Source organism: Pan paniscus, chromosome 1, assembly GCF_029289425.2.
Source record: "Pan paniscus chromosome 1, NHGRI_mPanPan1-v2.0_pri, whole genome shotgun sequence".
In the NCBI taxonomy this organism is placed as follows: domain Eukaryota; kingdom Metazoa; phylum Chordata; class Mammalia; order Primates; family Hominidae; genus Pan; species Pan paniscus.
The window spans coordinates 187,426,600-187,450,205 of record NC_073249.2 but is presented as its reverse complement, the minus strand read 5'-3'; the positions used below and the strand labels follow the sequence as shown (position 1 = coordinate 187,450,205).

The following is a 23,606-nucleotide window of genomic DNA, read 5'->3' as shown; positions in this document are numbered from 1 at the left end:
TGTGCACTGTCATGCCTGACTAATTTTTTTTTTTTTTTAATATTTTTTTGTAGAGACAGGGTCTCGTGTTGCCTAGTCTGGTCTTAAACTTCCAACCTCCCAAAGTGCTGGGATTACAGGCGTGAGCCATTACACCTGTCCCACAACTATTTTGTTTTTGTTTTTGTTTTGAGACGGAGTCTTGCTCTGTCGCCCAGACTGGAGTGCAGTGGCACCATCTTGGCTCACTGCAACCTCTGCCTCCCGGGTTCAATCAATTCTCCTGCCTCAGCCTCCCCAGTAGCTGAGACTACAGGCGTCCGCTGCCACACCCAGCTAATTTTTTGCATTTTAGTAGAGATGGGGTTTCACCGTATTGCCCAGGCTGGTCTCGAACCTCGTGAGCTCAGGCAATCCACCCACCTCAGCCTCCCAAAGTGCTAGGATTACAGGTGTGAGCCACCGCGCCCGGCCAACTATTTTGTAATATAACCTTGCACATGACTTTTTGTACAGTGAAGTCAGTGCATACGAGAGTTTTCTGTCCTTTTAAAGTATCATTATGAATATTTTTCAGATTTCTGTATACTATTTATCATTACCTCACCTGATTTTTACCTATCTTGGGAAACTTTTCTGAAGTATAAGGAATCAGTTTGGGGAGAATGTATGTGAAATTATGGTGATTAGAAACAGAACCAAAGGCCCAAAGCACAATTTATAAGAATTTTGATGAGCCAGATTTATTGGCACTTAGGATTTCTGTTTTTTCTTGGGGAAAGGTGAGCAAGAAGAGGTTATGAAAGAAAAGGCAAAGAATCTTCCTTTAAAAACAATATAAGAAGGGCTCATTTTAATGTCTTTATTAGAAGAAGGCTGCTTTTTAGGCCAGGCACGGTGACTCATGCCTATAATCCCAGCACTTTGGGAGGCGGAGGCAGGCAGATCACCTGAGGTCGGGAGTTTGAGACCAGCCTGAAACAACATAGTGAAACCCCGTCTCTACTAAAAATACAAAAATTAGTCGGGCCTGGTGGCAGGCGCCTGTAATCCCAGCTGTTTGAGAGGCTGAGATGGGAGAATTGCTTGAACCTGGGAAGTGGAAGTTGCAGTGAGCCGAGATCATGCCACCGCACTTCAGTCTGGGCAACAGAGTGAGACTCTGTCTCAAAAAAGAAAAAAAAAAGGCTGCTTTTTCTGTCCTTAATGGTATTTTCATTTTTATTATATTGAAAGATATTGATATAAAAAGTGAAACTTTCTGGCTTTATTATAAAAGCTTATTCCAAAATATGGCAAGTACCATTCTAGACTTAATAATTTTACCAGTACTTGCTTCACAAAATTAGGGCGGCATCCAGAGAATTCAAGTTGGAGATTTAATAAAAAGGGAATACGAATTTCCTCTAGAAGGGATTAAGAATCATTCCTGCTAAGAACCTCGAGTGACATTTTGTTGCCTGGCAGCTAAAATAATTTGTCTCTTTCCATGAGTATGTTGTCTTGTGCTGTGTTAACTTCCTGATACCTAAGCTTAAAGTGAGGGCCAAAGGACAAATTCAGTGCCTATATGTATTCCTAACACGTTGGTCTTGCCCTGTTTGTCTCCCTGTCCTTCTGCTCAGGTTCCATACTGCCCTCTGTAGGAAGCTCTGTAGGCAGTGTAAACGGATACCACACCTGCAAAGGTGAGAATGCCATTTCAACAGTGCTTCTTTGTTGGATGTGTTAGGACAGTGTCTATGTTTGCATCTGTGTATGTTGCAATATGTGGTGGAAGAACTGCTGCCAGAATGGGTGTGAGGATAAAAATCTGGGGAGAAGCAACTGTGGTTTGCTGGCTATAGACCATAAACAGGTTGGCAGCCCCTGAAGCTAAAGGTATTGTAGAAATACAATAGATTGGATCACTAGATAAGGCAAATAGGGAAAGAACTCAAAGAAAATATATGTTAATCTTTGAATTATACAGAAGTTATACTAGAGGTAACCTAGTCTAGCTCTCAGCCTCCCAGCTAGGTGACTTCTCTGTAGTTTGGAGAAGAAGGAATGGAAGAATGCTCCAAGTCCCTTAATCCCAATAGTAGACTAAGGTTAATTTCTTATTTTGCTCCCTTCACTTTCGTTGTTCCCATGTTTAGCATTTTAAGGTATACATCTGAGTATATAATGCCAAAACCAGAAAGCAGATTAATGAGAACGCTTTTGTTATGTGTATATAAATGGGAACTTTTGTATGATTTAGCAGGAAGATAATCTCTAATTCACTAGAAGGAGTAAGAGAGATGCAAGTAATTTAGGAGTGAGGAGTCAAGGAGCATACTCGAAGAGCTGTCTCCAATCTGATTTCTGTTTCTATGATACTAGATCTGACGGAGATCCAGTGTGACATGTCAGATGTAAACTTGAAGTATGAGAAACTAGGGGGAGTACTTCATGAACGCCAGGAAAGCCTTCAGGCTATCCTCAACAGAATGGAGGAGGTTCACAAGGAGGCAAACTCTGTGCTGCAGTGGCTGGAATCAAAAGAGGAAGTCCTGAAATCCATGGATGCCATGTCATCTCCAACCAAGACAGAAACAGTGAAAGCCCAAGCTGAATCTAACAAGGTACTGTGTTTACATTAGTTGCCTCCTAACACCAAGAGGAAGAGACAGCTGTACCAGTGTTCCTGCCCAAGTCCAGGCATCTGAGAGAGAGACATGGGCAACAATCCAGGCTGTGATGGGCAGTATGTTTGACTTTCTAAATGATTAATATGCCTTAACTCTCCTAGAGAATTTTCTTATGAAATTAGAAATTATTATAAGTTAGATTCAGAAACAAAACCAGGTATGTTTGCAGAAAAAGAATAGCCCTCCCCAGAATCGTTAGCTCATTGAGAATGGGATCTCATTTTCTATATGATGCTGTAAGCAAGACAAACCATTCTTATCAAAGTATCTTTCCAATTCTTAGAGGGATCTAAATAACAGTGATTACAGTTCATTCTTAAGATTGACACGTGAGACTAGGAAAAATGTCAGAAGATATAAGACCACAGAAAATCCTGTAGGAAAGTTTCACCAAAACTTTTAATATTCCCATTGAGCGTAGCATCTCATCTCCTTCAAGATATGTTATCATCATATCTTGGTATTTTTAGTTTATTTTGATTAATAATTCCTTCTTATTGAGTTCTACTGATGTATTATACATAAAAGAAACTCAGATCCTGCCATTTAGATTTTCATTTTAAAATAAAAATTGAAGTAGAAGGGTTAAGTATCTTAACACCACTAAACAAGTCATTGATAGGATCCTAGTAGAGCCTATAATAACTGCCCAGTTTTCCAATCATTTCTACCACACACACAACTTTGTTTCCTGTCCAGAATCTCATAGCATGCATGGCATTCTTTCTCCTAGGCCTTCCTGGCTGAGTTGGAACAGAATTCTCCAAAAATTCAAAAAGTAAAGGAAGCCCTGGCTGGATTACTGGTGACATATCCCAACTCACAGGAAGCAGAAAATTGGAAGAAAATTCAGGAAGAACTCAGTAAGTTTTCACAAGAGTGTTACAAATTTGCTAAGTTACTTGTCTTCAAAGCAAGTAGAGAATTACAGCACATCCTATAAAACAGGAATTATTTTTAGTTAATTTTTATAAATAAGCAATTAGGATCCAGATAGGGCCAGAGCATGAGCCTGAATTGGGAAGAAAATTAGAAATTCCACTCAAAAAGTCAGAAGTTTGGCTTTCTTGGGCAAGTCAAACTGATAATCTACTGTGATCAAGAACCAAAGAGAGGCCGGGAACAGTGCCTCACACCTGTAATCTCAGCACTTTGGGAATCCGAGACAGGAGGATTGCTTGAAGCTAGGGGTTCAAACCAGTCTGGGCAACATAGCAAGATCCTGTCTCTACAAAAAGCAAGGAAAAACAAATTAGCCAGGTGTGGTGGCATGAGCCTGGAGTCCTAGCTACTGGGGAGGCTGAGGTGAGACGATTGCTTGAGCCCAGGAGTTCAAGGCTGCAGTGAGCTATGATTGTGCCACTGAACTCCAACCTGGGCAACAGAGAGGGACCCTGTCTCCAAAAAAAACATAACAAAAGAACTAAAGAGAGTATTAATGATAAAAATGAAAGATGGAAATAATAAAAATATTCAATAAAGAGATTAGATAAATTGTATACTCATAATATTGAACTGTAAACAATGTAGATTAATTTTTTTTAATTTAATTAAATTTTTTTTTTGAGATGGAGTTTGCTCTTGTTGTCCAGGCTAGAGTGCAATGGCATGATCTCGGCTCACCGCAATCTCCGCCTCCCTTCAAGCGATTCTCCTGCCTCAGCCTCCTGAGTAGCTGGCATTGCAGGCATGCGCCACCATGCCCAGCTAATTTTGTATTTTTAGTAGAGAGGGGGTTTCTCCATGTTGGTCAGGCTGGTCTCGAACTGCCGACCTCAAGTGATCCACCCACCTCGGCCTCCCAAAGTGCTGGGATTACAGGTGTGAGCCACCATGCCTGGCCTTTTTTTTTTTTTTTGGGGGGGGGGACAGGGTCTTGCTCTGTCACCCAGGCTGGAGTACAGTGGCACAATATAGCTCACTACAGCCTCGACTTCCCTGGCTCAAGCAGTCTTCCTGCTTCAGCCTCCTGAGTAAGTGGGACCACAAGCATGTGCTACCACAACTAGCCAATTTTTAAATTTTTTTGGTAAAGATAGGGTCTTGCTTTGTTGTCCAAGCTGGCCTTGAACTCTTGGGCTCAAGTGATTTTCCCACTTGAGGAGTTCAAGAACAGCCTGGGCAACATAGGGAGATCCCGTCTCTACAAAAAATATAAAATTAACTGGGCATGGTGGCACACGCCTATAGTCCCAGCTACTTGGGACGCTGAGGTGGGAGGATCACTTGGGCCCAGGAGGTTGAGACTTCAGTGAGCCATGATCGTGCCACTGCTCTATCCTGGGTGATAGAGTGAGACACTGTCTCAAATAAGTAAATAAATAAATAACGCTTCTGGGGTCATTTCCTGCAGTATATTAGGAACATAACTTAGGGACCAGGCCAGTTGTTGATAATGTAAAGGAATACATTCCCTCATTTCCTCTCTACAGATTCCCGATGGGAAAGGGCCACTGAGGTTACTGTGGCTCGGCAAAGGCAGCTAGAGGAATCTGCAAGTCATCTGGCCTGCTTCCAGGCTGCAGAATCCCAGCTCCGGCCGTGGCTGATGGAGAAAGAACTGATGATGGGAGTGCTGGGGCCCCTGTCTATTGACCCCAACATGTTGAATGCACAAAAGCAACAGGTCCAGGTGAGCAATATAGCAACAAAGAAATTGGAATCACATGAAACTGGGTTTGAATGTTTCTCCCAGTAAGTAGATTTCATGTGATCCTGGACAAGTCATTTAATCTCTCAGAGTCTCAGTTTAAATGAGGTATTTATAAGGTGTTAATCATGGTGCCTGTAAAATAGTAAACAGTCAAAAACTCTATTATTAATAGAGACAGTAAGATGAGTAGATATGAGAATGGGGAGTTTTTCTGACTAAATTGTGGAATTACATTTTACTTTTGGCTGGGCGTGGTGGCTCACACCTGTAATCCCAGCACTTTGGGAGGTCAAGGTGGGCGGGTCACAAGGTCAGGAGATCAAGACCATCCTGGCTAACACAATGAAACCCTGTCTCTACTAAAAATACAAAAAATTAGCCAGGCGTGGTGGCACGTGCCTGAAATCCCAGCTACTTGGGAGGCTGAGGCAGGAGAATCATTTGAACCCAGGAGGCTGAGGTTGCAGTGAGACCAGATCGTACCACTGCACTCCTGTCTGGACAGTAGAGCGTGACTCCGTCTCAAAAAAAAAAATTTTTTTTTACTTGTAATCCCCTGTGATAGTGATCCACATTACTTAATATCTTATATCTGCTGGCTTTACATAGGATTTTCTGTGATCAAACCTCAAAAAAATTGATTTAAGTGCCTAACATCATAGAAATTTAGGTTGGTCAGGCCGGGTGCAGTGGCTCACACCTATAATCCTAGCACTTTGGGAGGCCAAGGTGGGTGGATCACCTGAGGTCAGGAGTTCAAGACCAGCCTGGCCAACATGGTGAAACCTTGCCTCTACTAAAAATACAACAATTAGCCGGGCGTGGTGGCAGGTGCCTGTAGTCCCAGCTACTCGGGAGGCTGAGGCAGGAGAATTGCTTGAACCCACGGGATGAAGGTTGTTATGAGCCAAGATGGTGCCACTGCACTCCAGCCTGGGCAACAGAGCAAAAACTGCTTCAAAAAAGAAAGAAATTTAGGTTGGTCAAAATTATGTCATTCCCAATGAAATCCTGCCTGGAGGCTTTTACTTCTTTTACATTCTCCCGCAGCCTGGTCCATGTCTTCTCAACTTACCAGGTTCCTTAAATTAAGACCTAAGAGTACTTTTTGAAGGAACTGCTTCTTTTAGTTCCTGCATCCAGGTAATTATTGAGTCCTATTTAGTCTACTTACAAATATTTTTCTAGTCCGGGATTTTCAAACTTTTTGGCTTCAAGAACCCCTTTTATTCTCTGAAAAATTACTGAGGATCCCCAAGAGCTTGTGTTTATCTATTAACATTTATTGTATTAAAATACTGAGGAATTTTAAAAGTATATATTTAAATTTTTAAAATAGCAATGATAAAACCATCACATTAACGTAAATAACATATTTTTAATGAAAAAATAGCATTTTCCAAAACATAAAAGTTTGATAATAAGAGTGGTATTGGCCGGGCACGGTGGCTCATGCCTGTAATCCCAGCACTTTGGGAGGCCGAGGCAGGCAGATCACGGAGGTCAGGAGATCGAGACCATCCTGGCTAGCACAGTGAAACCCTGTTTCTACTAAAAATACAAAAAATTAGCCGGGTGTGGTGGCGGGTGCCTGTAGTCCCAGCTGCTCGGGAGGCTGAGGCAGGAGAATGGCATGAACTCGGGAGGCGAAGCTGACAGTGAGCCGAGATCGCGCCACTGCACTCCAGCCTGGGCAACAGAGCGACAATCCGTCTCAAAAAAAAAAAAAAGTGGCATTGTTTTATGTCTTTGCAAATCTTAATTTCTGGCTTAATAGGCTATTCTTATATCTGCTTCTGCATATCTGTTACAATATCGAATGCCATGTAGCCTCTGGGAAACATCATTGAACATTTGTGACAGCGCAGAAATTTTAAAAGGCAAATAACATCTTAGTATTATTATGAAAATGGTTTTGATCTCTGTATGTCTGCTAATCCTAGACCCTCCCCTGAAGTGCCTTTCACCAGCCTTAATCTCTGCTCTGCTTGGAGAACTGCTCGTTCTTTATTGTCACATCTAGGGAGCCTTTCCTAATTTCTGTCTTCTGCCATTTGTCATCCCCAGCGGAATTAGTCACCCTATTCCATGCTTTCACAGTTCTGTGTTGCGTGTTCACATCAGAGTTTAATCATTTTTACTTTTGTTACATTTTATTATAGTTCATTGTTTACACATTTTTCATTTCGTGAGGCTATGTCTTATTTATTTTTGTGCAGTGTAAATACTGAGTACTTTCTATAAATTATCTCATTTAATCCTTATAACAGCCAAAATAAGTACTTTACTGTCCTCATTTTACAGATGAGGAAGCTGGGGTTTGAGAACTTATGAAATCTTGCCTAAGGTCATACAGCTAGTAGGTGACAGAACCAGGATTTGAACACAGGCAGTCTGACTCCAGATCCTGTAATCTTAACTTTTTTGATGAAAGCAGCAAGGGATAGGAAAAGAAAAAAAAGCCATAGTCATTGCCTTAAAGAAGCTCTTTGTCTAATTATGCTATATTATAAAATACAGATTGTATATGCTCTTCGAATTCTAAGAAAGAAACTAAGAAAAACAGACACTGAGAGTTGACATGGAAAGCCCAGCTAGTAATACAGCTGGCTCTGGGATCCAGTGTTCTGAACTCCCATTTCAGAGGCTTGGGTATTGCATGGCAAAGCAGATGAATGCCAACTTTAATTTCTCAGCCGTGTCTGGCCTTAGTAACTGACATTGAAACAGAATGGGACAAATAAGGAAAAGAAATAAAATAGGAACAATCAGTGATCCTTTCAAAGTAAGTTTTTATTAAGCAATTGTTAAGTGATACTGCCTCAGCCTAATAGCCCGGTCCTTTAGTTTTCTGGCTTATATTTTTAAAGTAGTTGGCACTATTTGGCACAATCCAACATCAGTTTTTGTTTTGACACTGCTTTTTCTTTTTTGGAGACAAGGTCTCACTCTGTTGCCCAGGCTGGAGTGCAGTGGTGCTGCCTCAGCTCACTGCAACCTCGGCCTCCTGGGTTCAAGCAATTCTCGTGCCTCAGCCTCCTGAGTAGCTGGGACTACAGGTGTTCACCAGCACGCCCCACTAATTTTTGTATTTTTAGTAGAGACGGGGTTTCGCCACGTTGGCCAGGCTAGTCTTGAACTCCTGACCTCAAGTGATCCTCCCACCTCGGCCTCCCAAAGTGCTGCGATTACAGGCATGAGCCACTGTGCCTGGCCTGACACTGCTTTTAGATAGATCTGTTTTTTTCCTGTCTAAACATCTTGGTGTCATTTCTGTTTCAGTTTATGCTAAAGGAATTTGAAGCACGCAGGCAACAGCATGAGCAACTGAATGAGGCAGCTCAGGGCATCCTAACAGGCCCTGGAGATGTCTCTCTGTCCACCAGCCAAGTACAGAAAGAACTCCAGAGCATCAATCAGAAATGGGTTGAGCTGACTGACAAACTCAACTCCCGTTCCAGCCAAATTGACCAAGCTATTGTTAAGAGCACCCAGTACCAGGAACTGCTCCAGGACTTATCAGAGAAGGTGAGGGCAGTTGGACAACGGCTGAGTGTCCAGTCAGCTATCAGCACCCAACCAGAGGCTGTAAAGCAGCAATTGGAAGAGACCAGTGAAATTCGATCTGACTTGGAGCAGTTAGACCACGAGGTTAAGGAGGCTCAGACACTGTGCGATGAACTCTCAGTGCTCATTGGTGAGCAGTACCTCAAGGATGAACTGAAGAAGCGTTTGGAGACAGTTGCCCTGCCTCTCCAAGGTTTAGAAGACCTTGCAGGTAAGTTGGGGTGAAGAACATACTTCTGCCATTATTAGAGGCAAGCAGAAAGAAGGAATGGGTTAGGAGTAGTCCCAAGATTCTAGGATTCCCTTACGTTAATTTGTAGACTCAGAATGGTGTTAAACCGATTCCTTCTCCTAGTTGCAGTGAGAACTGCTGTAGTTGTTACACAGTGAACACTTAAAAATGTGAAGGTTTACATAGCATAGTCCTAAAGATAAAAGCTCTAATAAAATTTCAGTCAGCAAGTAGAGATTCATCCCCATAGATGTACTAATAAATGGAGTTCCACATATACTCTCATTGATACCCACTTTTTTTTTTTTTTAATATTATGCACACCACACACACAGGGTCTCGCTCTGTCACCCAGGCTGGAGTACAGTAGTGCGATCATGGCTCACTGCACCCTCAATCTCCTGGGCTCAAGTGATCCTCCCACCTCAGCCTCCCAAGTAGCTGGGACTATAGACACACGCCACCATGCCCAGCTGATTTTTTTTTCTTTTTTTTTTTTGAGACAGAGTCTCACTCTGTCGCCCCAGCTGGAGTGCAGTGGCACGATCTTGGATCACTGCCACCTCCGCCTCCTCGGTTCAAGCAATCCTCCTGCCTCAGCCTCCCAAGTAGCTGGGACTACAAGCACGTGCCACCATGCCTGGCTAATTTTTGTATTTTTAGTAGAGACAGTGTTTCACCATGTTGGCCAGGCTGGTCTCGAACTCTTGACCTCGTGATCTGCCCGCCTTGGCCTCCCAAAGTGCTGGGATTACAGGCGTGAGCCACCGCACCCAGTGATTATTTTTATTTTTAGTAGAGACGAGGTCTTGCTTTGTTGCCCAAGCTAGTCTTGAACTCCTGGGCTCAACTGATCCTCCCACCTCAGCCTCCCCAAGTGCTGGGATTACAGGCATGAGCCACTGCACCCGGCTGCTTCCGGACTTCTTATGATAACTTGGTAGAAGAAAAATTGTGTCATTAATTTATTATTTATTTTTCTGGAACTGTTTATGACTTTCACGTTTACCAGCTAGAAGTCAAAGTTTACTTCTGTTACTTAGATCACCTTACAAGGTTGATACGAGGATTAAATAAGATAGTGTATATGAAGGAGCCTAATTATATGCCTCTTTTTGGTAGGCCCTCAAGTAACATTAGTTCCCTTCCCCCAAGATTAGACCGTATACTCTCAGCAAACATTTTAAATGCCAGGGTTCAGGCTTTATTGATTTCAATTTTATTTTCTCATTTCAGCCGATCGCATGAACAGACTCCAGGCAGCTCTTGCCAGCACCCAGCAGTTCCAGCAAATGTTTGATGAGTTGAGGACCTGGTTGGATGATAAACAAAGCCAGCAAGCAAAAAACTGCCCAATTTCTGCAAAATTGGAGCGGCTACAGTCTCAGCTACAGGAGAATGAAGAGTTTCAGAAAAGTCTTAATCAACACAGTGGCTCCTATGAGGTGATTGTGGCTGAAGGGGAATCTCTACTTCTTTCTGTACCTCCTGGAGAAGAGAAAAGAACTCTACAAAACCAGTTGGTTGAGCTCAAAAACCATTGGGAAGAGCTTAGTAAAAAAACTGCAGACAGACAATCCAGGCTCAAGGATTGTATGCAGAAAGCTCAGAAATATCAGTGGCATGTGGAAGACCTTGTGCCATGGATAGAAGATTGTAAAGCTAAGATGTCTGAGTTGCGAGTCACTCTGGATCCAGTGCAGCTAGAGTCCAGTCTCCTAAGATCAAAGGCTATGCTGAGTGAGGTGGAGAAGCGCCGCTCCCTGCTGGAAATATTGAATAGTGCTGCTGACATTCTGATCAATTCTTCAGAAGCAGATGAGGATGGAATCCGGGATGAGAAGGCTGGGATCAACCAGAACATGGATGCTGTTACAGAAGAGCTGCAGGCCAAAACGGGGTCACTCGAAGAAATGACTCAGAGGCTCAAGGAGTTCCAGGAAAGCTTTAAGAATATTGAAAAGAAGGTTGAAGGAGCCAAACACCAACTTGAGATCTTTGATGCTCTGGGTTCTCAAGCCTGTAGCAACAAGAACCTGGAGAAGCTAAGAGCTCAACAGGAAGTGCTGCAGGCCCTAGAGCCTCAGGTAGACTATCTGAGGAACTTTACTCAGGGTCTGGTAGAAGATGCCCCAGATGGATCTGATGCTTCTCAACTTCTCCATCAAGCTGAGGTTGCCCAGCAAGAGTTCCTCGAAGTTAAGCAAAGAGTGAACAGTGGATGTGTGATGATGGAAAACAAGCTGGAGGGGATTGGCCAGTTTCACTGCCGGGTCCGAGAGATGTTCTCTCAATTGGCAGACCTGGATGATGAGCTAGATGGCATGGGTGCTATTGGCAGAGACACTGATAGCCTCCAGTCCCAAATCGAGGATGTCCGGCTATTCCTTAACAAAATTCACATCCTCAAATTAGACATAGAGGCCTCTGAAGCAGAGTGTCGACATATGCTAGAAGAAGAGGGGACTCTGGATTTGTTAGGTCTCAAAAGGGAGCTAGAAGCCCTGAACAAACAGTGTGGCAAACTGACAGAGAGGGGGAAAGCTCGTCAGGAACAGCTGGAACTGACACTAGGCCGTGTAGAGGACTTCTACAGGAAATTGAAAGGACTCAATGACGCGACCACAGCAGCAGAGGAGGCAGAGGCCCTCCAGTGGGTAGTGGGGACCGAAGTGGAAATCATCAACCAACAATTAGCAGATTTTAAAGTAAGTCTGAACCTTGTTTTTCTTTTTCTTTTACATGTATTTATTTGCTTGTAACTTGGAAACCAGTCAAGTATACATTTTAACTTCTGTCCCTAGTTTTATTATTGTCACTTCCATCACCATGAAAGCACACTGTCTGAAGACTAAATAGTCTCTCGGACTTCTGAGCAAACTGGTTTGAGCATTTTTCTTTTTCTTTTTCTTCTTCTTCTTCTTTTTTTTTTTTTTTTTTTGAGACAGGGTCTCTCTCTCTCACCCAGGCTGGAGTGCAGTGGTGCGATCTCGGCTCACTGCAGACTCGACCTCATAGGCTCAAGCAATCCTCCCACTTCAGTCTCCCAAGGAGCTGGGACCACAGGCGCCACCATACCCGGCTAATTTTTTGTATTTTTTGTAGAGACGAGGTTTCACCATGTCTCCCAGGCTGGTCTCAAACTCCTGAGCTCAGGCAATCCGCCCACCTCAGCCTACCAAAGTGTTGGGATTACAGGCATGAGCCATCACGCCCAGCCAGAGCATTTTTCTATTGTAGTTTATTTCAGTCTTTATAACCAATTAAGGATATAGAAAGAAATGTCCAAGTCTTATCTCTTACTCTAAGAATTTCCTCTTAGGATTTCTTGAGATTTCAGATTACCAGATTTTGTAATAGCAGTGAATGTATCTTCAGGTCTCTGGTTTTTTGTTTTTTGTTTTTTTTGGAGACAGAGTCTTGCTCTGTAGCCCAGGTTGGAGTGCAGTGGGGCGATCTAGGCTCACTGAAACCTCCACCTCCGGGGTCCAAGTGATCCTCCTGCCTCAGCCTCCCAAGTAGCTGGGGTTACAGTCGCTCACCACCACGCCTGGTTAATTTTTATATTTTTAGTAGAGATGGGGTTTCACCATATTGGCCAGGCTGGTCTCGATCTCCTGACCTCAAGTGATCCACCCGCCCTAGCCTCCCAAAGTGCTGGGATTACAAGCATTAGTCACCGCACTCAGCCCCCTGTTTTTCAAATTGAGGTATGAAAAGCCGTAAGTTAAACATAGTCTCATCTTCCTAAAGGGTTTATTTTACACAGATTTTAGGGGAGGATATTGATGTATATTTGATATATTATGGAATAAAACATAAAATTATCATTAATTGTTAAGATAAAACATGACACTTCAAATAAATCTCCCATTTATATAGTAAGCAGCTTAATAATATATCCCAGACTCCTCAAGAGTACAAGTTCTTTGCCTATAGGAAAGAAGTTTGAGAAGTACTGCCTTAATTGCAAAAATACTTTAATTCTTTGCCTGAGCCAAAATCTCCATTCCTGAGATTGTGTGAGTATAAATTAAAGTAACAGGAGATGATTACATGACCCAAAAGTGTGGATTTACTGGGTTAGGAGCACATCTGTTGGATCTTGGTTCTCACTATATTAACCTGTTGCCCCTAGAGTTTTCCTTGTTGTAAATACGTAAAAGTCTCTCACTCTGCCACTGTACATGGAATAGATTTGGAAAGGATACTTTCAGCACTTTGTTTCCATCACTAGAGTTAATTATTCCTGCTTACACAGTTAACACTCCTGCCATTAAAGTAAAATTGTGATCTCAGAGACCCTGCTTGCCAGCGTTATTTATCTTAAAAACATGGATGCAGAGGTAATGTTGACACCAGCTCAGAGCCACGTAGTCCTAGAGACGTCACAGTTTTGTAGACAGGATCCAAGTGCAAAAATGTGGCTGTTTCAGAAGGGCCCCTCTAGGAGCTTAGGAGAAATTCAGCACTAAAGTGGGACATTGGCTGAAGGCCTTCTTACCATGTTTGGAGATAGTACAATTTTGAGCAAGAGGAGTCATCGTATTTGGGTTTCTTGAGGCACCCAGATAAGGAAAGGGTAGGTAGAGAAAACTTAAACCCGTGAAGCAGTGCATTCCTCTTAGAAACTTCCTTTCTAGTGGTAGTGTGGCCTTCCCTGTTTCAGCTTGCACATTTTTCTTTCCTCTTTTGTTATAAGTGTCTCAAAAGCAGAGACTTTCTTCTACAGGTATGCTTCAGTTATCCAATTTACTTGCATCCAGGCTATTTAGAATTAACCATCTAACCAACTCAATGAAGTTTTTAGAAAACTGAAACTTATCCCTTTAGGCTCCAAAATAGTTTTATCAGCCGGGTGCAGTGGCTCACGCCTGTAATCCCAGCACTTTGGGAGGCCGAGGCGGGTGGATCACGAGGTCAGGAGATCGAGACCATCCTGGCTAACACGGTGAAACCCTGTCTCTACTAAAAAAAAATACAAAAAATTAGCTGGGTGTGGTGGCAGGCGCCTGTAGTCCCAGCTACTCGGGAGGCTGAGGCAGGAGAATGGCATGAACCCGGGAGGTGGAGCTTGCAGTGAGCCAAGATGGCGCCACTGCACTCCAGCCTGGGTGACAGAGTGAGACTCCTTCTCAAAAAAAAACCACACAAAATAGTTTCATCTAACCAGGTTCTGGTTTATATAGGAATTATTTTAAACTCAATTTGCCTAATTTTCTAAATATGTATTATGCATAAGTTTTTTTTAATGAGTGCAGGTTAACATTATTTAAATGGTTGTACTGTCTATACTATGGTGATATTCTCAAGGATGTGAGACACATTTGGAGCTGCTTTGTATTAAGTATTCCCAAATTACTGTGCACTTTGATTTCTATATTGAAGTTATTGTTTCGGGCCTCTATAGTATTGTACTGGTTGGATTGGCTGTGCATGTGTGTGTGGAGAGGAGGAGGTAATTTCGGGATTTCTGCCCACCACCATGATATTGGTTATTATTTCTTACTGCTATCACTTTTCACTGCTGTCATTTGGTCTGTGTAGTCTATTCCTCCCTTCTAATCTTCACTGAGCTAGAAAATGAGATAAACAGGCCTGTTAAAATTGCATTAGATATGAGTTAAAATGTACATAAGAGTCCACATGCAGGCATAAATAGTGTTTGGATTTGAGGACAAGTCATCTTTTCCTTTTCATTTAATCCTTGGTTTCTAGAGACATTCTGACTTTTGATGTTGCTGGAAGATTTCAAAAAATTACTGGGCATTACTTTATCTTATTTCTATCCTAGTATGTTGCCTAATAGTGCTCAGAGTTCAATAGCACTTAGTTGCTTGTCATAGCCAAATTCGTTTCACTGATTTCTAAAAATAAGCCTTCCACCTCAGATACTCTGGATGTGAAGGCTGGGACTGGACACTGATCGGCTGGGCTCTTGCAGAGTGTGTTCATCAACAGTGGACTGGTGTTGACAAGGCAAGCCTGGAAGAAGAGTGGGAGAAGGGAGAAGGGTGGTGGAGTGTCCTGTGTGTAGTCCATTGTCAAGTCAGTAGGTAGTTACCATAAAATGATCAGTATCCACCCTCAAGTTGGGGATGCAAATCAAAAGCCCTGTTCCACCTGTCCACCTTGTAGGGAAGTCAAAAGCTTTGGAAAGAGTTTTTGCCTTCTCCCAGCAAAAATCTTTGGTCAGGAGGGGAGGAGCATATTCTTGGCTGAACTCATGCTGAGCTCATCGGAAGTGAAAACAATGAGAGGAGAAAAATTCTGTGTGTCAGTTTCATAGTCCCCGGGAGGCCACATAAAGGGAAGGTCTTTTTGGACCCATTCTGAGGACTGAGTCATTTTCATGATTTGAGTGTGGAGTTCCTGGGTTAATGTATTATAGTCCAGCCATAGATTAATCTTTCCTTACTCCAGCAGCAGACCAGATTTATAAAGTATGACTCTGTTTTCAGATTCAAATTATTTTTAATAAGGTAAAAACAAAGATGAAGATAAATATTTTTAAAAACAGCATTAGCTGTAAGTTTTCAGCTCTTTTTTTAATGGAATCTTACTTTTAGCACAGAATCTGCACAAGAGAAGAGGATATGAATCTGGGAGACGGAAACTCTGCTTTAACCCAGCTAACTCCATGGGAGCTAGAATAGACAGATGAGTTAGGCCTGTGAAGAACCCCCCAGTCTTACTTGGGACTGTACAGTCTTGCTGATAGATCCATGGATCTGCAGTCTGTGGGGAAAATTATTTCTTCCTTAAATGAATGTGGAATACTAAAATACATTATTCCTAGGAAAGGCTTTCCCTCAGTTGCTTCTGAATGATTAGTAGGTCCTCACTGGCTGACCAGATTCTATCACATGGGAGTGGAAGAGAGTTCCTTTCCACTCAAACCAGGCAGAGATCTCAGGCTTCCTGAGTTAGGATCTTTACCAGGTTCAGCTCTCTGTTGGAAGTAGAAAGGAAGAAGCCATTCTAGAAATCACTAATGAGAGGATTGAGCTTGTTTTCAGAAAGCTGGAAAGAAAAGACTTTGGCAAATCTCTTCAGGAAATTCCGTTTTCCTGAACAAGGGAGTCTGGTTATTGAGGAAAAGGAATTGTATGTGTCTAACAGGAGGCTAACAAGAAAGGAAGGACCTTTTTATCACTGAAACTTGAGCCAAAGAATTCCCCCAGAGTGACCTTCCTGGGAAGGGTAAAAAAAAAAAAAAAAATATATATATATATATATATATATATGTTAAGTCTCTGATGATAACAAGAGATTTTCCTCATTTTGAAATTCCCTATGTAGGTTTTACTTGAACTGAGATCATTCTGAATCTTAAACCAACCCCTCCTTTGCCCCCTGCTCCCCCCAAGAACCATGTGACTTCTCACTCAGAAAGTATTTGATGGTTTGGGCATCATACTGGTGAGCATTATCAAGAAACCTGGATGCACCTTCATTCACTTGTTTTTCATATGTATTTATATTGTTGTGTATTTGGGTCATGCTTCAGACTTGGCATTCTACCTCTCAGTGATAAGAATGAACAATGGGGCCAGGCACAGCGGCTCACACCTATAATCATAGCATTCTGGGAGGCTGATGTGGGCAGATCACTTGAGCCCAGGAGTTTGAGACCAGCCTGGGCAACAAAGTGAGGCGGCCCTTCTACAAAAAATAAATAAATTAGCTAGGCATGACGGCACATGCTGTGGTCCCAGCTTACACAGGAGGCTGACGCAGGAGGATCACTTGATCCTAGGACGTTGACGCTGCAGTGAGCTGCGTCCATGCCACTGCAGTCCAGCGTGTAACAGAGTGAGACCCTGTCTCAAAAAAAAAGAAAGAAAGACAGAGAGAGAGAGGGAGGGAGGGGGAGAGAGAGAGAGAGAAAGAAAGAGAGAAAGAAAAGAAAGAAAGGAAGGAAGGAAGGAAAGAAAAGAAAGAAAGAGAAAGAAAGAACGAACGAACGAACAATGGGAAAAATTGACTCACAGACCTCTTTAGGGTCTGCGAGTTTCTCATAGTGGTTCACTTCACCCAGTGGTGCATATAAAGCACCCAAACCAGTTGGTCTTTTCCTTTCTTGTCTTTGAGGCTGGGCTGCTGGGTTCTAATAGGTGCAGCATCAGGCTTCCTTAGGATTATTTTCATTCCTAATTCAGGTTGAGCAGAGCCCAGGATCAGGGTCTCAGTATACTTGAAGTTTCTACTGGGGGACCTAGGTATCCTACTATGAAAACAGAATAAGAAAGTCTTGTAAACGCCTTCATTTGATTTATTTATTTATTTATTTATTTATTTATTTATTTATTGCCACATAGAAAGCAAGCTTAGGCATCTTCATGTGCACATGAGAAAAGCCCTGGAAGAGGCTGGGGGCGGTGGCTCACGCCTGTAATCCCAGTACTTTGGAAGGCTGAGGTGGGTGGATCACCTGAGGTCAGGAGTTCGAGACGAGCCTGGCCAAGATGGTGAAACCCTGTATCTACTAAAAATACAAAAATTAGCTGGGCATGGTGGCACATGCCTGTAGTCTCAGCTGTTTGGGGAGGCTGAGGCAGGAGAATGGCTTGGACCTGGGAGGCAGAAGTTGCAGTGAGCCGAGATCGCACCACTGCACTCCAGCCTGGGTGTCAGAAAGAGACTCCGTCTCCAAAAAAAGAAAAAGAAAAAGAAAAGCCCTGGAAGACAGGGCCCAGCATGGAGTTGAAAGACTGCCAGTTTACTTCTTCCTTTCAAATGATTACAAGGACAGTATCAGCTCATGTACGTTTTTGGCAGTTAGTACACCTGCCTGAGAGTGAGTCACTGGAGGATAGAGCAAATGAGGTTAGCGTTATCTACCTGCCCTTGGAGAGACAGGAAATCACACTTGGTATGACCTGTCTATCACCTGGAGGTTTAGGTTTCACCAGCTTTACCAAGATGAGTGGGTATCCTCTATCCCTGCCAACCCCCACCTTGTGCTGACCCTTCTTTGGCCTGTCTTGGTTTTTTCCTTTCTTCCTTAAACAAAGCTACTCCAAATAGGAACTAGGGTCCAAGGAAATAAAGACAGTATCCTAAAATGGATTTCTCAATTTCAGCACTATTGACATTTTTTGGGGGTGGGTGGGGAGGAAAGGGGCAGCCACTCACGCCACCACCTCTGCCTGCCACTATCAACATTTTGGACTGGATAATTCTTTGTTGTGAGAAGCTGTCCTGTGCATTGTAGGCTGTTTAGCAGCATTTCTGACCTAGTAACTTCCCAGTTGTACAACTAAAAATGTCTCCCTGGAAGGCAGAATTACCCTCGGTTGAGAACTATAGCCCTGGAAGAAATTGCCACCTATACATGGGAAACTTAGAATTCAGGTGGAATAGGTTACTAGTTAAATATTTATGTAACAAGCAGCCTTCTGATAATCTGATTATGACTGTGTGTAGTGGCAACAACCACTTCTAAGTCAGCTTTCCTTTAAGCCAGGCTCTGGATTCTTTATTTTTGCTGGCCTTAATCTGTGTCTGGCTTAACACCTCCTGGTCACTTTCCCTGGCTGGAATTTACGTACAGCTGTCAGTTGTTGATGCAGGTGTTTGGTTGATGATGCATTGCCAAAGAGAAGAGGAACTTCCTTTGTGGACATACTTCAGGGAGCTTCCTTGTTCTGTGCCTTTAAGGGGAGACTACAGTCTCTCAGTTGTTCTCCACAGCCAACCAAGAGTTTGGCTGCTGATATTTATAACCCTTATGTGACCACCCCCACCTCCCCACCCCACAAAGAATTCCAATGCTCTGTAATAATCCTCTCCACCCCCACCATAGCAACTGGATGTGGAGAAGGTGAAGGAGCCTTTAAGGCCTTTAAGTTTGCTTCATGTTGAACCTTTTCCAGCTCCCTTTTAAAGTATTGCCAGTTGTATTTTAAATATCAGTGTCACAAGCAAAATCCCAGGCTTGCAGCCACTGCATCATCTTAAAGGAGCCTCATGCCCCAGTGAAGGTAGTAAAATTGAATGGAAGGTAGTAAAATCATCAAGAAAGGATTGGTAGATTTTACAAAAATCTGTCTGGAAATTTGATAGCAAGGTGAGATTTTAAAGCAACAAACAGGCTAGGCGCAGTGGCTCATGCCTGTAATCCCAGCATTTTGGGAGGCTGAGGCAGGTGGATCACGCTGTCAGGAGATCGAGACCATTCTGGCCAACATGGTGAAACGCCATCTTAGCCGGGCATGGTGGCATGCGCCTGTAGTCCCAGCTACACAGGAGGCTGAGGCAGGAGAATTGCTTGAACCCAGGAGGTGGAGGTTGCAGTGAGCCGACATCGCGCCACTGCACTCCAACCTGGGTGACAGAGCGAGACTCCATCTCAAAAAAAAAAAAAAAAGCAACAAACAAATATATCTGTAACCAAAGAAAAGGACTGAGCAGTTGGATTTGAGTTTACTAAAATTCTTCACATACAGTATCAGTATGTAGCATTCACAACTAAGATTTATCATTTGTATAAGAAGGAAGAAATATGTTTCCAGAAAAACTAGAATGTATCCTGTGCAGAACTTGTATGTATTGATCGTTTAGTAGTTGATTAGTAAACATGGTTAAGATAAGCACAGACTTGCAGAAAAGGACTGATCCTCACTGTGCCTAGAAATGAATGGTAAATGGTCTCAGCCTTAGGCTGGTTCTGGAGCTTCAGAAAAATATCCTGGGCACTTTCAAGCTCGCTAATAAGCTATGAGCTTCTAGGAAGTACGATGAGAGAGGGCCGTTTATTGTTAGAGTTACTGGTTTACTAGGAATAAAATGACTTCCACAGGGAGTTGTGTCAGGTCACTGCACCAAACCATCACTGTAAAGGGCTGTCTCCTGCTGAATGGATTCTTCACAAGTCTCAGCTGTCCCAGTTGGAAAAACCCAGCTATGGGTAGAATGTGCACCCTCCCTACTTTGCCACCACTAAGTGCTTTTCAACTACGAGTCTCTCTTATTGACTATAGAAGGTTAATGGAATACACTTACTCTCTAGGACGTCATAAACTATTTTTCTACCACCAGTCATGTCATTTGAAATATGGATCTTTGCTACACATGGTGATGGTTCATGGATGGAGGTTAAAAGGAAGTGATTCCATATTCCTTTTAACCCATCCTTACTGGGCAGTTGCTCTGTGCTAGTCCTTGTGGTGGGTACTGGAGTCTCAGATAGTCTCTAGTTAACAGTGTACAGATGTGCCTTGACTTACAGTGACATTATGTCTGGATAAACCCATCATAACTCGAAAATATTGTAAGTCAGAAATGCATTTAATGTACCTACTGACGGCCGGGTATGGTGGCTCATGCCTGTCATCTCAGCACTTTGGGAGGCCGAGGTGGGTGGATCACCTGAGGTCAGAAATTCAAGACCAGCCTGGTCAACATGGTGAAACCCGGTCTCTACTAAATATACAAAAATTAGCCGGGCATGGTGGCGAGCGCCTGTAATCCCAGCTACTCAGGAGGCTGAGGCAGGAGAATCGCTTGAACCCGGGAGGCAGAGGTTGCAGTGAGCTGAGATCATGCCATTGCGCTCCAGCCTGGGCAACAAGCGAAACTTCATTCCAAAAAAAAAAAAAAGTAGCTACTGACCATCATAGCTCAGCTTAGCCTACCTTAAACATACTCAGACACTTACATTAGCCTACAGTTAGGCAAAATCATCTATCAGAAAGCCTATTTTATAATAAAGTGCTGACTCGCTCATGTAATTTATTGAATATTGTACTGAAATAGAGAAACTGAATGATTGGGTATTTGAAGTATGGTTTCTACTGAATGCATATCACTTTCACCATCATAAAGTTGAAAAATCTTAAGTTGAACCATTGTTAAGTCAGAGACCATCTATAGTAAGGGAAACAGATACAGAGAATTACAGTGGTACTGATGTAGTGGTAAATGCAGTAAGAAAGATCTGAGTCTAAATGATCTCTGAAAAAAACTCTAAATCAGACATTTAAAATCCTATTTTGCAGATAAGAAAACTTAAGACTTGAAGAGGTTAAAATAACTTGTTCGAGCCACATAGCAAGTAAATATTAGAGTTGGGATTGGGAAGGTCTGTTTGGCACCAAAGTTTATGCTACACCAGTGGTTGTCAACCAAGCATAGCTTTGCAGAGACTCCCACTCCCCGCCACTCCTTTTTTTTTTTTTTTTTAAACAGTTTCACTCCCATCACCCAGGCTAGAGTGCAGTGGCACAATCATGGCTCACTGCAGCCTCGACCTCCCAGTCTCAAGTGATCCTCCTGCCTCAGCCCCACAAGTAGCTGGAATTACAGGTGCACGCTGCCATTCCTGGCTAATTTTTGTATTTTTTTGTAGAGATAGGGTTTCACCATGTTGCCAAGGCCAGCCTTGAACTCCTGAGCTCAAATGATCTGCCTACCTCAGCCTCTCAGAGTGCTGGTATTACAGGAATGAGCCACAGTGCCTGGCCCAGAGACATTTTTTATTGTTATGACTGGAAAAGCTGCTACTGGCATCTAGTAAGTGCTGCTAAACAACCTACAATACACAGGACGACGGCCCCTTACAATGAAAGAATTATTCAGCTTACTTCTAGAAAGCTAGGGAATTTGATTTTTGCCATCTTCAGATCCCATGACAAGTAAGAGTTAACTGATTAAATAGTTCCACTCGCTGGGGGTGCTTCTGTGGTTTTCCTCTCCTTTTAAGAAAATTAGTTAAGAAATAGTGTTGCTTCCGGGAGTGACTTACACAGATAGAGTCAGGATCTTGGGGAACTAATCTGAGTCAGCGACTGAAGAATTTTCTCTATGCCTGACCAGTCCCCACCCCACACTGCCACAAGGCTCCTGCTGTGGAAATCAATCAGCTGTGTATCTCAGGCTGCTTCCTGTAGGGTGTGTTATGGAATGGCATCAGCCCTTGCACCAGCTGGGAGTACTGATCTCAGTGTGATTTTATCAGACTATGTTTCTTTTGAGCCTTACTGTTTGGAACAAAGGACCCTCTGTTAAGAATGCAGAGAGCTGGTGCGATTGGATAGCTAGCATATACATACATGGTTCCTATGGGGAAAAAACAGACATAAATTATGCTATAGCCCTCTAAAATTTTCATCTCCAAAATGATTTCCTGACCTTCTGTCTGTATTCACAGTTCTTTCTGTAAGTGCTTATCCTTCCCCCAAAGCAATTCGAAGGCCATCTGATCTGATAAATGGTGGTATCCTTCAGAACTAGCCTATTTCTGTGTCTCCAGTCTTGGACGTATTTGATCCCCACTATCTTTCCAGTGTTATTTCCTATATAGACCATACACTACATCCAGTTACCCCAGACACTCCTTATACATTTTACGTATTTGATTTCTGAAGTCATAGCTCAAGTCCACTTCTTTATAAAGCTTTTTTTTTTTTTTTTTTTTTGAGATGGATTCTGGCTCTGTCACCCAGGCTGGAGTGCAGTGGTGCGATCTCGGCTCACTGCAATTTCTGACTTCCAGGTTCAAGCGATTCTCTTGCCTCAGCCTCCCAAGTATCTGGGATTACAGGCACGCACCATCTTGCTTGGCTAATTTTTTTGTATTTTTAGTAGAGACGGGGTTTCGCCACATTGGCCAGGCTGGTCTCGAACTCCTGACCTCAGGTGATCCACCCACCTCGGCCTCCCAAAGTGCTGGGATTATAGGCGTGAGCCACCATGCCCGGCCTTATAAAGGCTTTTGATCTCCCCAGCTCACTACTCCTGATCTCTTAATCATTTACAATGTATAACTCACTTGGCTTTTATCACATACCACCTAATTTTGACATTTTCTGATTATATCCATTTGTCCTATCCCCTCAGTTAATTCACTTTTGTGTCCCTTAATGTAGTTAGCATATTGGTATATACACAGTTGGAGATGAGACAACATTTGACTGACTGGATGAACATTCTTTATTTCTCATAAGCCATGTGAGCTCTAGGATTCAAAATGCTATCTACTCTGCAAGACTTGAGGTATATATCCTTGTGTGTCCTGAAGAAATTCTAATCTTAGCCTGATTTCCTCAGTTCTCCATCTTTCTTCTGGGCTTCCTTCCTTCTCTGCTGGTTAGTATATGTTAAGGGAACACAATCTTTTTTCAGTATAAGAGGGCAAAACTAAGAAAGAAATGTGCTACTTCTTATGCACAGAGTCATTGCTACTTATTCAATTAGTTGACAGTTTGGTGTAGTGAAAAAAACTGAATACAAGTTCTAGTCAGAAGTATCCAGGTTTGAATCCTGGCTCTATCATTTACTAGCTGAGTGACCTTCAGGGAAATTACTTAACCTCTCTGAATCTTACTTACTTTAACTGTAAAATACAAATATTGGTAAATCATACCTTTAGGATTTTTATGAAAATTAAATGAAGTGATATATCTAAAAGTATTAGGCTTATATTCGGTGCTCAGCTCACTAGATGATAATATGCTTTTTTTAAAAAGAAGCTTATCTAGACATATAAATTAGAATA

At 42.7% G+C, this 23,606-nt stretch overlaps 1 protein-coding gene across 34 annotated transcripts in view; it reads left to right on the top strand.

Annotated features, from left to right (window-relative positions):
• Window positions 1–23,606, top strand: part of MACF1 (microtubule actin crosslinking factor 1) — a 402,950-nt gene that overhangs the window by 293,113 nt on the left and 86,231 nt on the right. For 28 of the 34 annotated variants that reach the window (XM_055095114.2, XM_055095086.2, XM_055095084.2 and 25 more), the window contains 6 exons: window positions 1,605–1,667; window positions 2,347–2,588; window positions 3,388–3,517; window positions 5,087–5,286; window positions 8,590–9,085; window positions 10,343–11,814. In XM_055095114.2, coding sequence (XP_054951089.2) covers window positions 1,605–1,667; window positions 2,347–2,588; window positions 3,388–3,517; window positions 5,087–5,286; window positions 8,590–9,085; window positions 10,343–11,814 — 2,603 coding nt within the window. The remainder of the gene's footprint in view (window positions 1–1,604; window positions 1,668–2,346; window positions 2,589–3,387; window positions 3,518–5,086; window positions 5,287–8,589; window positions 9,086–10,342; window positions 11,815–23,606) is intronic. The other 6 variants (XM_063608610.1, XM_063608596.1, XM_055095141.2 and 3 more) reach the window with 1 other exon arrangement.